Source organism: Manacus vitellinus, unplaced genomic scaffold (genome assembly GCF_001715985.3).
Source record: "Manacus vitellinus isolate BGI_N305 unplaced genomic scaffold, ASM171598v3 scaffold_21_pilon, whole genome shotgun sequence".
Lineage (NCBI taxonomy): Eukaryota > Metazoa > Chordata > Aves > Passeriformes > Pipridae > Manacus > Manacus vitellinus.
The window spans coordinates 4,384,274-4,397,421 of NW_021939546.1; the positions used below are offsets into that span (position 1 = coordinate 4,384,274).

The 13,148-nt window shown below is 41.0% G+C and overlaps 1 protein-coding gene across 4 annotated transcripts in view; it reads right to left on the reverse strand.

The window, feature by feature from the left end:
* Positions 1 to 13,148, reverse strand: part of MIER1 (MIER1 transcriptional regulator) — a 34,884-nt gene that overhangs the window by 3,143 nt on the left and 18,593 nt on the right. For all 4 annotated transcript variants that reach the window (XM_018072201.2, XM_029959642.1, XM_018072202.2 and 1 more), the window contains 9 exons: positions 11,910 to 12,077; positions 9,285 to 9,417; positions 7,423 to 7,487; positions 7,042 to 7,114; positions 4,904 to 5,055; positions 4,258 to 4,339; positions 3,381 to 3,475; positions 2,572 to 2,699; positions 752 to 891 (listed from right to left, as the gene is read on the reverse strand). In XM_018072201.2, the coding sequence (XP_017927690.1) occupies positions 752 to 891; positions 2,572 to 2,699; positions 3,381 to 3,475; positions 4,258 to 4,339; positions 4,904 to 5,055; positions 7,042 to 7,114; positions 7,423 to 7,487; positions 9,285 to 9,417; positions 11,910 to 12,077 (1,036 nt within the window). The remainder of the gene's footprint in view (positions 1 to 751; positions 892 to 2,571; positions 2,700 to 3,380; positions 3,476 to 4,257; positions 4,340 to 4,903; positions 5,056 to 7,041; positions 7,115 to 7,422; positions 7,488 to 9,284; positions 9,418 to 11,909; positions 12,078 to 13,148) is intronic.

The following is a 13,148-nucleotide window of genomic DNA, read 5'->3' on the forward strand; positions in this document are numbered from 1 at the left end:
GGCTCCTCTCCCATTCCCAACTCCTTTCCATGCCCATGGCTGGGAGGAGTAGCTCCTGGTGTCCCTGAGGAGCACCAGTGTGCTCCATCACAGCCCAATTCCCACCCTAGATGTTTAAATATCCTGCACAGGACTCCTCACTGCATTAACATTACACCTCTATACCAGCACAGAGGAAACAAGAACACATAAATTCCAATTAAAAGGAAATTCCAGTGGAGATTTATCTTCCATACATGACCAATGTCTAAAAGCAAACATATATCTTGTTTTAAAAACCAGTTTTACTTGAGAGCTGCTCACACCTTGGGAAAGTAGGCTGTTTGTGTCTGGGGGTGTTCACCTGGCAAAGAGAAGGCTCCAGGGAGACCTTAGAGCCCCTTCCAGTGCCCAAAGGGGCTCCAAGAGAGCTGGAGAGGGACATGGGACAAGGGATGGAGGGATAGGACAAGGGGGAATGGCTTCCCACTGCAAGAGGGCAGGATTAGATGGGATACTGGGAAGGAATTCTTGGCTGTGAGAGTGGTGAGGCCCTGGCACAGGTTTCCCAGAGAAACTGTGGCTGTCCCATCCCTGGAAGTGTCCAAGGCCAGGCTGGATGGGGCTTGGAGCAACCTGGTCTAGTGGAAGGTGTCCCTGCCCATGGCAGGGGGCGGAACGGGATGAGCTTTAAGGTTCCTCCCAACCCAAACCATTCTGGGATTCTGTGAGGATTTGGCAGCTCTTCAGGGGGCACAGGGCACACACTCACCATTCTGGTTGCTGCTGCTGGTCGTGCTGTCCTCCCTCTCCGACTGGCTGGTGCTGCTGTTGGAGGTTGTGGGAGGAGGGGACGGAGCTCTGCTGGAAGCAGCACTTTCACTCTCATCCAGGAGCCGGTCCATGTAATCTCTAGACAACAGATACAGCTCATTCAGCCCTGGCTGTGGGAAGTGTTGGTGTTATTGGTGAAAAAATACTCACTGCACACACTGCAAGTGTGGCTAATTCACATTCTATGTGGGAAAGGCTTTCAGCTGACAGAGAGCAGGTTTAGTTCGGGTGTTGGGAAGAAATTCTTCCCTGTGAGGGTGGGGAGGCCCTGGCACAGGTTGCCCAGAGAAGCTGTGGCTGCCCCACCCCTGGAAGTGTTCAAAACCAGGTTGGAACAACCTGGAAGATGTCTCTGCCCAGCTGCAGTGGAAGATGTCTCTGCCCATGGCTGGAGGTGGAACCGAATGAGCTTTTATGTCCCTCCCATTCCAAACCATTCCCTGATTCCATATGCTCTGTGTTGTGGGCTGTGATTTCACGGTGATGCTTTCTGGCAGATTTCCACTAAGCTCTTGCAATTTGCTGCATCAGCAATAACAAACCATTAAAGTAACATTGGTGCACAAAAAAACCCCAAAGGGGTAAAGTTAAAAGCAAATTAAGAACTCCAGAGTTAAGGACATTCCCAAATCTGCCATCTATTCCAGTCCTCCAATTCAGGTCACTAATGGTAAATCTCCTATGAAAGATTTAAACAAAGAAAGCTGGTTGGTAAAGCCCTTGTACCAATGGTGTTAAGTCTGGATTAACTCCAGGAACAGCATATCCTCACACATAATTCTGCTGGAATTGACACTGCACCCTGAATTCCCACATTTATCTGCAAAATCATTCAAGAACAGACAAGCACAATCCTGAATGCCACTGCTGCTGATCCCCATATGCAGCCAACTGCAAAAAGAGAGTCTTTTGAGTGATTAACCACCAAAAATGTCTACTAATTTGGGAAAAAAAAAGGGGAAAAAACCCCCACCACCAGATGGAAGAAGAAGGGGAGACAGACAGTCCCTGACAAGCAGTTAAGGAACTCTCTGTAACACTCTCCAAAGCCACAGATGGCAACTCTGACTGTCACCCTGCGAGTTCACTGCAGTGGTCCAACACACAGCTCTAAAATGTTTGGAGAAACAATAATATTCCAAAGAAGGATCAACAGAGAAGCCAGGAACAAATGAGAAATGAAAATAATAGTAAAAAGGCTTGGCAAGAATCAGCGGAAAGAGTGGGATATAAAATCAGAGCATTGGAATGAGGGGCAGGAGAACATGCTGGTTCAGAGCTGAGGGGGTGCAGTTCTGCTCAGACATTCCCTCCTTCCCCAGCAGGGATATGAAAGGGGAACAGGAGCCATGGGCACCTTAGAAAGCCCTGGGGCAGAATGCTGTGCTGGCCAGAATTCTTGCCAATGTACTGCAAATCCCACCTGAAACATGTGACTGATGCCATTGTATAAAACATTTATAAAACATATTTAAAATAAAACAAGGATTAAAACCACCCCTATTTGCAGAAATGTGAAACATTTAGAAAGAAAACAAACTAAATTCAAAAGCTGCTCAATGCAAATTGTTGCCCTTATTCCAAATAAATTTATTTAAGACATCACATTATACACACTAGTGCAATTTTCTGACACCTTGGCTGTTTTCCTGCTGCAAACTGGGACTCTGGAATCCCTTGGTTTTCATTCCATTTCAGCTCTGAGCAGAATAAAATAAAGATTTAGACCCAATACACATGAAATGATGCCCATCTTACGTGACACCAGGGTGCAGGTTGTATTTCTTCTTTCCAAAGCGGGTTTGCTGGGCAAAGAAATCGTAACGCTCCGACTTCTTCCACATGTAATAAAATGCTACACATTCCCCCACGGAGCGTGTCCGGACCTAGGAAACAATGCCAGGCAAGTCTGCATCAATTTAAAAGCATTTTTTTTGCCATAACCCCCCAGCATTCAAATCAAAAGGTGTGAAATTCCAAGTCAATGCTGCTTTGGACAATGGAAACTCCTGGCTCCAAATTTCAGAGGCCTGGAATTGAGATGTAAGGTCAATAGTGTTTCTAAAAATACTGGAGATATTGTGAGGTGCTGCAAGGAACAGCTCTAGGGGAATATTCCAAGTCTGTCTCACAGTCTTTTCAGAGGAGGCAGCTCTTCTCAGAGGACTTTGCAGGATTTCTGCACTTTGGGTTCACAGCCACAGTCACAGAGAATTCTGGACTTTGAGAAAACAATTTGAGCATAAATATAGGGAGAAATCCTTCCCTGTGAGGGTGGTGAGACCCTGGCACAGATTATTCCATGGATGCCCCATCCCTGGAAGTGTTCAAGGTCAGGCTGGAGCAGCATGGTCTAGTGGAAAGTGTCCCTGTCCATGGCAGGGGATGGAACTGGATGGGTTTAAAGTCCCTCCCAACCCAAACAGTCTGGGATTCTGTGATTCCATAGAAAAAAATAAAAGAAGTAAATATAGTAATTTATTAAGGAAATTAAGATAAGAAATTATTTACAATTATTTTGCTTTAAAATATAAAAAATGTGAACTTCACTTAAACTCAGCATTTACCTTATTTGCCTGAATCACGTGAAAATCTTTGCCATAGACTTTCAGCCCTTGTTCAAAGTTCCTACATTCTTCTTCTGTCCAAACAGATAATTCTTCTACAGAAAAGAAAAAAAAAAAAGCAATAAAGAAAATACTTAACCAAAAAGCCAATCAATAAAAGACAACTGAAGTGACAGAAAACACATTGGAGGAGCTACTCGGTAGGGACTGTTATAAACTTAATATAATTTGGCCTCATTGATTTTAAAGGTCACAAGTAAATAAGGTTTAAAATAGTGGGAGAACAAACTAATCTTCTTTATGTGATCATTCCTGTCTTGTTGTTTTGCACAGGGAACTCAGGAGAGGTTTGGAAGCAGAACCAACAGATCAATGTGTAGGAAAATAACTCATGTCTTCTCTTTGTTTCTTGTTCCTTTGAGCACAAAGATCAATAATAGACTAGGAAATGCTCAAGGCTCCAAAAGCACCTTTAAAAACAGGGGGGTTTTAGTGTTACACTTTGCTAAATAAAAGTTTTAGATGCTCTTTCTCCTTTATTTATAACTCTGAATTATTTTATATTTCATGTTTGTTGCATTCACTTTGATGACTGAAGTGGCCTACAAGAACACAGACAAAATGCCCAAGAAATGCACAACTGAGCTGCTAAGAAGTAAGTTTCAATTTTAATGTGCTGGCTGCAGTCACAGATATTTATATCAAGCTCTATGGACAGGAAGTGAATTTACACATCTGCTAATTCCATTCTCTCAGAGAACAATGAGAGATTCACTGAGGGCTGCATTTAAATTAAGCTCTGGGCAAACCTCAAGACCTGTGTAACAAATAAAATGAAAAGTCAGGAATAGAACCTCCCCTTTCAGTGTCTGCTCACCTCTGGCTGCTTTGACATTAAACCTCAGCCTTCGTAACGATTCCTCAGTATCAAAATTGCACTTAACCAGTTCATACAATGCCTGGAGAGATGAAAACACACACATTTAACATTCCAGAGACCCCCTGATTTATGCTGTGCCACAGCAGCATATTTAGAAAATCACTGAGACCTATTAAGATTAAAAATAAACGCTTTGAATAAATTTAATAAAATTTAAGTCAGCACAAAGACATATTTCCTGTGTTTAAATCTCCAAAGCTCTAATTACATAACCAAGAATATATCCAGGCAAAGTGTTTTAATATTTATATCCACTACATACATTTGTAAAATTGATGTGGGGTTTTTCTGGGTATGAAGAAAAAAATAAGTGTGCATTCATACAGCTTTAAAAATTCTATAACTGAAAGAATTAATTCACACACATTTATATGTTATATAAAGCACTGGTGCATTTTATTTTATATACAGCAAAGTTAACAGTTTAATATTCATTGAGAGGTAAAAAATCCATCAGATTTCTATTTCCACAAGGAATAATAAAACTGTTTCAAACACAATTTTAATTCTTGGCAGTAAAACAAAATAAAGGGATGATTAATTCTCTAATATTAAGCTACAAATCCTACTTATTTTTCTATACCTGCTCATTGTCTTTAATATGTGATCCCTCAGGAATTGCATCCAGGCCTTTCTCCTCACCCGTCCGCCTTGAGGCCTCATTTAGGAACTCAATCACTTTATCCTCTGGTAGGAAGTCAGGATTCCAGAGGAGCTGGTCATCATTTTCATACACTGAATGAACACAAGCAAGATAAAACAATGACAGAGACATTTATTCTCTCTGATAAAGGGGTTCTGAAACCCTGGAAGGTCACTGGAGCACTGACATTAATCCCGAACACACGGAGGGACAGATAAAAGAGTAAGATTTGGATGTTATACTTTAGACTGCCCTCAGATCTCTGGCATAACCTGTTCTCTAGATCCCAGGATCCATTATGAAACTCCAGAATACTAATACTACAAAATCTCCATTTTTTCCAGACCTTTTACAGGATATTTCAGACCAGGAAAGCCATACAAACTGAAATCAATGGGAAAAACACAGGCAAATGATATATCCTCTGAATTACCTCCCAGTTTGATTTCAGAAGAATCTGCAAGCTTTGAATTAAAATATTAGTATATCAAAATCAAGTGGAATTCAGGTTTTTAAAAAAACTAGAATCAGGAAAGTATCCAGATCTTGTTTGTGGTCTTTAACAACCATACACAAAAACAGTAAGAAAGGAATTTTAACACTGATTCCATTTGCTCTGTGAGACAAGAGGAAGAAGGAAGCCCTTGGGAAAGCAGGGTCAGCACAGGAAGGGAAGATACAGCAGCATTCCCTGCAGGGGAGAAGGCCAGAGGGTTAATAGATACATTTCTACTCAAAGAAAAGTATTTTAACAGGAAAGTAACTACAAATAAAAGCCCAAAATTGGTAAGGAAAATGATCATCTCGCAAAGAAAGGAGCTTCATTTCACTGATGACACACAGTTTGGAAAGAGCTCTCAAGAGTTTTCTGGGAGCTTTTTGTTTCAAAGGCTGGAACTAATCTGTTGTTTGGTTGCTCATTTAGGGAAAAAAATCTGAGAAATCGTCATAGAAATATAATCCTTGAATGGTTTGGGTTGGGAGGGACCTTAAAGCTCATCCAGTCCCACCCCCTGCCATGGGCAGGGACACCTTCCACTAGACCAGGTTGCTCCAAGTCCCATCCAACCTGGTCTTGAACACTTCCAGGGATGGGGCAGCCACAGCTTCTCTGGGCAACAGCACCATTAGTGACAGTTTAATTTTCCCCTCAGTGGTTCCTGCCCCTGAAGCAGGTTCTCTGCCCTGCAAACAGCAGTGAGCAAGATGATAAAAAAATGGTTTATACTGGGTACTGCAATGCACAGAGTAGCTATTTCTGTTTTATTGTTGAAGGCCAGAAGCCATTTAGAGCTGAGTAAATACCTGGAAAAGCAGGTGACCAGTAAAGCATAATGTACTGCACCTCAGGCAAATCCATAGTTCCAGCTCTATTTCCAGTCAGAAGCAGGAAAGCCTGCAAAGAGCAGCTTCTTCCCAGCTAAAAAGCAGATGTTTTCTAATTTGCCACTTTCTGTTTTTAATGGAAGCTCCCGACTTATATAAATTACACTCTGTGTAACCTCTCTGGCTACAAAGTCCAGAATGTGTAACCCTGCTTGAAGTCAATGGAATCATGGAATATCCTGAGCTGGAAAGGACCCACAGGGACGGTGGAGTCCAACTCCTGGCCCTACGCAGGACACCAAAGGCTCTGGTTGCGAGGAGGGGAAAAAACCCAAACCCAAAACCAAAAACAGAACATTTTTGTTATTGATTGAAGACCTTTAAAAGGTTGAAAGCCAAAGCTGCTGGTACCATTTTGCCTTTTTAATATGTTAATCCAATTCCAGAGACACAATATCCCCATTAGCTATTAGGTTTTACATAAAGTAAATAAATAAGATGTTAAACCTGGTCTGCATCACTAATCCAAGAGTTCAAGAGGCACCAGGCCAGCAATATCATCCTTCTTTTCCCCTTCCCAGCCTCAAGCTCTGATGGTCAAGTATAGGATGAAGTACAATTTGAGACCAGAGTTTTCACTTGAAGGACCTCATTTATTTCACAAGACACATGACATCAATCAAACGTTTTACTTCTCCCTAACAGACAACAATCACAAACACAGCAATAATGGTCACAGTGCCAAATCTCACCTTTTTCATTCTCTTTGTATTTGCAGGTGCCAGCTGGAATTTCAGCTTGAAACATGGAGCCCACCATGATTTCCTGTTTTGAAATACCAGAAACAAGAAGTTAAGCAACCATATCCCTGCTGTTTTTTGTTAGCAAACACAAGGATGACAACATCTTCCCCCCCTGCTTTAAACTTTAGACTTGTTTAAAATCTAAAAACACAGTCAACAGGCACTATATGGAAATGGATTTTTAACTGCTTGAGGAGGTCTTCAACATTTCTCATTATCAAAACTCTATTTATGGGGAAAAACTGGAGAAGACTTGGATGCTCTACAGAGCTCACAGTTACTAGGTAATACATCAACTTATTATTTATGAAATATAGGCTTAGCATTTACCTTTTTCCAGTCTTCTGAGGGAATATAATCTTCATCTTCTTCAGATTCCTCCTCTATTTCACTATCTACAAGAAATTGTTGAAACATTTAGCCAAAAACAGTAAGGTTGGCAGGGGACAGGAGCCCAGCCTGTCACCCCACCAGGCTCCAGCCCTGCTCTCCTCCCTCCCCCCTTATCTCATCCCACACCACTGCTAACAGCACTTTTAGGGTCAACATAAATATTTCAGTATTGACGAGATTAAAAATTGACCCACCCAAGGTTCACATTTGGATTAAGATACACAACAGGCTCTGAAAACTTAAGGTACAAATAAATTTTGCTATTAAAATAAAATTTCCTTTCCCTCACCCAGCTTTGAGTGATCCACATCCAAATTCACTCTGAAGTTTCTGGAAGTATTTTTTGTGGATGTTCAGCACCCACATGTGGGTTTCAACACCCTTTTCCATGAGCTCCTGGCTTAGTTCCTGTTGTTCTTTTTCCCTTAAAGCAGCTGGCACTGAATTTAAGGGACATGTCAGCACAAGGTGTGAGAATCTGTAAGTGTGTCTTCTTGGGATTTAGGAGCCTTGGATGCATTTAAAATAGATTATTTGGGATAAGGATTGCCAGAAATGTTAAGCTCTTTATGATATAGCCCAGTTGCCTTTCCCAACGTACTGGTTTATGCATAGGATGTGATATAGCAGTACTAAAATTATTTATACATTAAATTACATTTTATACACAGCTGAACACTGTAAAAAACCCCAAACCTAATGTAATACAGTTGGTATGCTTAAAAATGGGAATTTATTTAAGATATTTGCAATTCTCTGCACAGCTACTGAGATTCCTTGGCCACTTTGGATTAAAATAAAGTACAGATTAGAAAATTGCATTTTTACAATGTCACGATTAGTAAGCATCAAGAATAAGGTATGGTAAGGAAATTAGTGTTGTTAAAACACAGAGCAATAGGAATTCAACAGTCACTTTCATTAAAGAAAGGTAAAATATCTGCTGTCCGTAGGGCCCTGCTGCCAGCTCTAAAGGCTCAGGTCCCATCAGGAAAGATTCCATGGAAACAGGAGTTGTCTGAAGGGACAGCTACAACAGCCAACAGTCTCAAAGGGATGCAAAACCAGTTTTTAATCAAAACAAGAGAGAAAATGATCAGTTCAATGCTGACAACAGTAAGAACTGTGGAATTCTTGAAGTAAATTTTTGTCATTGTGACCTCCCACTTTGGTATTTCAGGGTAAACCATTCTTGGCCTTTTCCAGATTTTATTGCTTGAAGAAATCTGGGTTCTATTTGTAGAAAATTTCAGTTTTTACTTTTCCCTTCAGTTGGACTCTCAGCTCCTTTGGGTGAGGACAAAACCCAGCCTTGGCACGATAACCACATGCTGCATAGCAATTATCTGGCTGGAACAGAGCATTTCCTACTTGTAAATATTTTTGCAAATATTTTTACCTCCATCCTTAACGTGAACTGGCAGCTGACACCAGGATGGCAAAGTAATTCCATACTAAATAGTCACTTACTGCACCCAGACTCGTGTGCAAGGTAATTTTTCTGAAGGCACATCCTTACAAACCAATTTGCAGGATAAACTGGACTGAGAGCCTGCTCTTTAAAACTGTAAAATTTAAATTTCCCCAGAAATTTCATGCTTTCTTTTAAGGAAAGTCTATTTCCTGGCCTTATAGAGAGTCAGCAGAGCAGAGTTAGCATTCAGCTAAAACCAAGAATTTGTTTTCCTGTTTTTGAGCGTGACGCTAACCAAGAGCAGAATGAACAAGAAAAAGCAATGTTTTTAGGAATCAGGTCAATCACAGCGAGATTGCTGTGCTGAGCATTAAACTGGACATACTTGTATCAAAATATTTACACCGACGAGGGCGAATTATCTCCTGGGGATCTTGAGATGCAACAGATGGCGCCGGGTCGTCGTTCGACGACTGTGTCTCGTCTTCCTGCCCTGATGAATCTTTTATGGCCTCCTCCTTGCACACAAAAAAACCAAAGAGCAGATCAGTTACTCCTTTGTATGCGACAAACACTATTTTAGCGAGATATTTTTCCAGGATTATTAATACATCAAATCCAAGTAGCTTTTATCTGACTTGAAGTGACTGCATGGATTGTGGCCTGTCCAGGCTGAGCCACCACAAATGTGTAAACACATCATCAGGTTATTTTTTGACCAGCATTTTAAGCAGATCAATATAACAAACACTCAGACTCTACCATACAAATCACAAATATAAACCTCAAATCAATCTTAATCTTTAATTTTTTTAATCAGTCAAGCAAATCCTTCTGGTTTTCATTTAATTTCATTTAATTTCAAATTTTAATTTGGTCTTTAAAACCCTTTCTAATGAATTTTCAACAAAAAGGGGAGGAATTATTTCCATGGAAATGGTACCTTCCATAAAAATTAACGTCAATAGAGTGGTTCAACCCCACAGAAACAGCACATCAGTAGAGTCAAGATCAAAAATTAGGACAAGTTTCTTTATGAGAAGATAAACCACAACAACTATGGGAATTATTACAATCAGGGAAAATTTAAACCATAAATATTTTTTAGAAAAAAATCCATGCTTTCTATTTCAGTGCATGTTGTTTGTATCTTTTCTGTATTTTATTGCTACTTCTAACCCAGAAGCATCAGGCCCAGCACACATTGATGTGCACCTTTACCAGCAACCAGAGTATTGTCACATGTGCAGCTTAAAGCAGATTAAAAATAGAACCCAGCTAAGTGCAGAAGAGCTAAATAGGCTGTACAAAGATGAGCACTTGCAGAGAAAGCTTGAATGATTTATACAATTATTCCACCCCCACAGCTGTATTTTCTGCCTCTCCACTCCAGAGCCTGCAGCACCTCAGAGCTCCCATCCCATATCCCGTGCTCACTCCCCATCACCCTGGCTCCAGCCTGATCCAAACTGGGGTGGGACTGGTGAACACCTGCTCCCAGGTGCCAAACTGGGATTAGGCTGAACTGCTGGTGGTCACTGGGCAGACCCTGAGCTGGGGGTGCTGACAGGAGGAAGGCGCCGGCTCTGCATCGTCCTACAGAGGGTCTGAGCCCTGCAAAGGGACAAGGTGGCTCCTCACAGCAGGGACACGTGGACGTCATCCAGTGAAAAGATAGGCAAGGTCTTAAATCAGCTACTGCAGAACACTGAAGTTGTGTCAGGAAGGAATTAAGAAGGACAGGCACAAGGAGCAAGTGAGACTTCACCATGCACAACAAAATAAACACTTGAGTGTCTTATTTTGATTCTGCACAGAATTCTTGAGGTTGGAAAAGCCCTCCAAGATCAGAGTCCAACTTGTGACTGATCCCCACCTTGTCACCCAGCCCAGAGCACTGAGTGCAATGTCCAGTCCCCTCCAGGGATGGGGACTCCACCACCTCCCTGGGCAGCCCCTACCAATGCCTGAACACCCTTTCCAGGAAGAAATTATTCCTCGAAGAACTCTTCCCAAAATTATTCCTGCATCCTTCATGTTACATAAGTTTTCTCCTCTATCCAGCTTCCTAAACCTTTCCCTATGTAATCTAACTATGGATCTTCCTTCTGAACTATTCAACCTACACAAATAACAATCTTTTACAGCATCTGTCAAGAAAGCTTGTAAATCCCAAGAACTTCACTTTCTGAATCAGGTGGATCATTCCTTGTCTCTCTGTCACATTCCAGAGATTCTAAAATGGGTATCAAAAAAGCAAAATGCATCCTTTTTAAAGCCAGATTAGGTAATGCAACTTTCACTAATGCCTGAGCTTTTTTATTTACTGACAATTCAAAGGAATTTGTATTTTAATGGAATTCAGGAGGCAGCAGTAATGGAGAAGTTACAGCTGTGCCTGTGACAGAATTGTTACAAATATATAGGACATTCCAAGTAGAAAAGACTTCTAAAATCAGAAAATTCCTTTAAGAGCACACAGAACGGGATTTTAAAGATGCTAAGCTCAAAACTAAACAGTTTGCAAAGGTACTTGAAGCATTAGGTTCAGTTAATTTAAGTACAACCAGGGCTGCCAGGCTGAAAAATACAATGCTCAAGCTGCAAAACTTGCAGGATCTGCAACACTCAGAGCCACATTTAATTCAATTCTACACTGAGGAGTTTCAGTAATCAGCTTTTCACCTCGAAACAAGTATTCAGCCACATCTATTAAGGTGTCTGCAGGCATTTAAAATGTCAGTTTTGAAGTGCAATTACAATCCCTTCTTACACAATGTTGTAGGTATTCATGTATTTTAATTTGCCTCAGCAACAGTTTAGGATGACAGAAATGGAATTAAGAGCAATTAAAGAGAAATACAGATGGGTAATTAAGAATAAACCTTAGAGTTCGGTACACAAAGCATCTGAAATCAACTTTATTACAAAATATTCTGCCATGACCTGGGATCTTGAATGGTTGAGCAGTAAGCAAATCATGTATATGCAAAAGAGGATAAACACTTACCTTGTTTTCCCCACTGCAGCCACTGTTGTCATCGTTATCAACATCATCATCATCTTCTCCCTCCTCCTCATCCTCCTCCTCCTCTTCATCATCCTCCTCCTCCTGCGGTGGGATGGTGCCGTCGTAGCCATAGCGGCTGAGCAGCTCCTGGATTGGCATATCACTCTCCTGAGGAACATCCAAACAAAGTTTGGGATTTTAACACGGATATTCCACATCCCACATCTGCTCCACAGCACAAAGGTGAGCACTTTAGAACAGCAACACACCAAGATGGCCACTCCAAAAGGAATGGGCAGGCAAAATTTGAAGTTTCGGCTCCTATGAAAAATATGCTGTGTTATTTTTACGCAGGTAACTTTATTTCCCAAATGTTTATAAATTTACAGCAGACCCCACGTACTAACAATCTCACAAGGCTCGTTAAAAGGGCTTGGTTTTATCATCTCCCTTCAGTACCCAGAGCAAACACACTCCTTATTGGAATATATGTTGATATTCCCTCTGCTGCCCAAAAACAAGTGGAAAAAATGATGGTATTTAGTACACATTTGTGGAAGAAATGGATAAGTTGTGTGTCAGCAGCAACTGCTTCACATGGGCAGCTGAGACAGTGAGAGGTAGAAACTTGTCCTAGTGCAAGGCAGGAATTTCTGCAGTGACTCCAAGAATTCAGTACAATGAGGCCCAGAACTTGCAGTACCTGGCTGCAATGTGGAATTAAGTCTCTGTTGGGAAGTTGTGCCGCAGGGACAATTCTACAGTGTTCTACAACCCTGGTTTTGAATACAAAATTACACCCAAAATATGCACCTCTCTATCTCTCTGTACCTCTCCTGTTTCTGAGCAAAACAAAAAATGAGGGTTGGATGGGGGTGAGGGATCACCTGATATCCAGGTTAAGATACTAATGTTTACAGACTTACATATATTTTAAGCTGGTTCTTTACAAATCCATCCACAGCTGGAAGCAAATCTGCTAATATATGCACACATTTAAAAATATTGATATTTAGAAAGCTAGTCCCCTCCGAAGGGACATTTCAAACGTTCTCAAATTTAGTGGCTCCCAAACTGTTACCTAATGCATTCACTTTATTAATAAAAATTATTAATTGCTGGGTCTGCACATTGCTTCTTTTATTACTTTTAATATTCAGTATCCAGCCTTCAGGGGCAGTATGTGATATCCCTAAGGAGATTTTTCAGAGCAGAAGCTTTCAGAGAGCATTTTAAAAT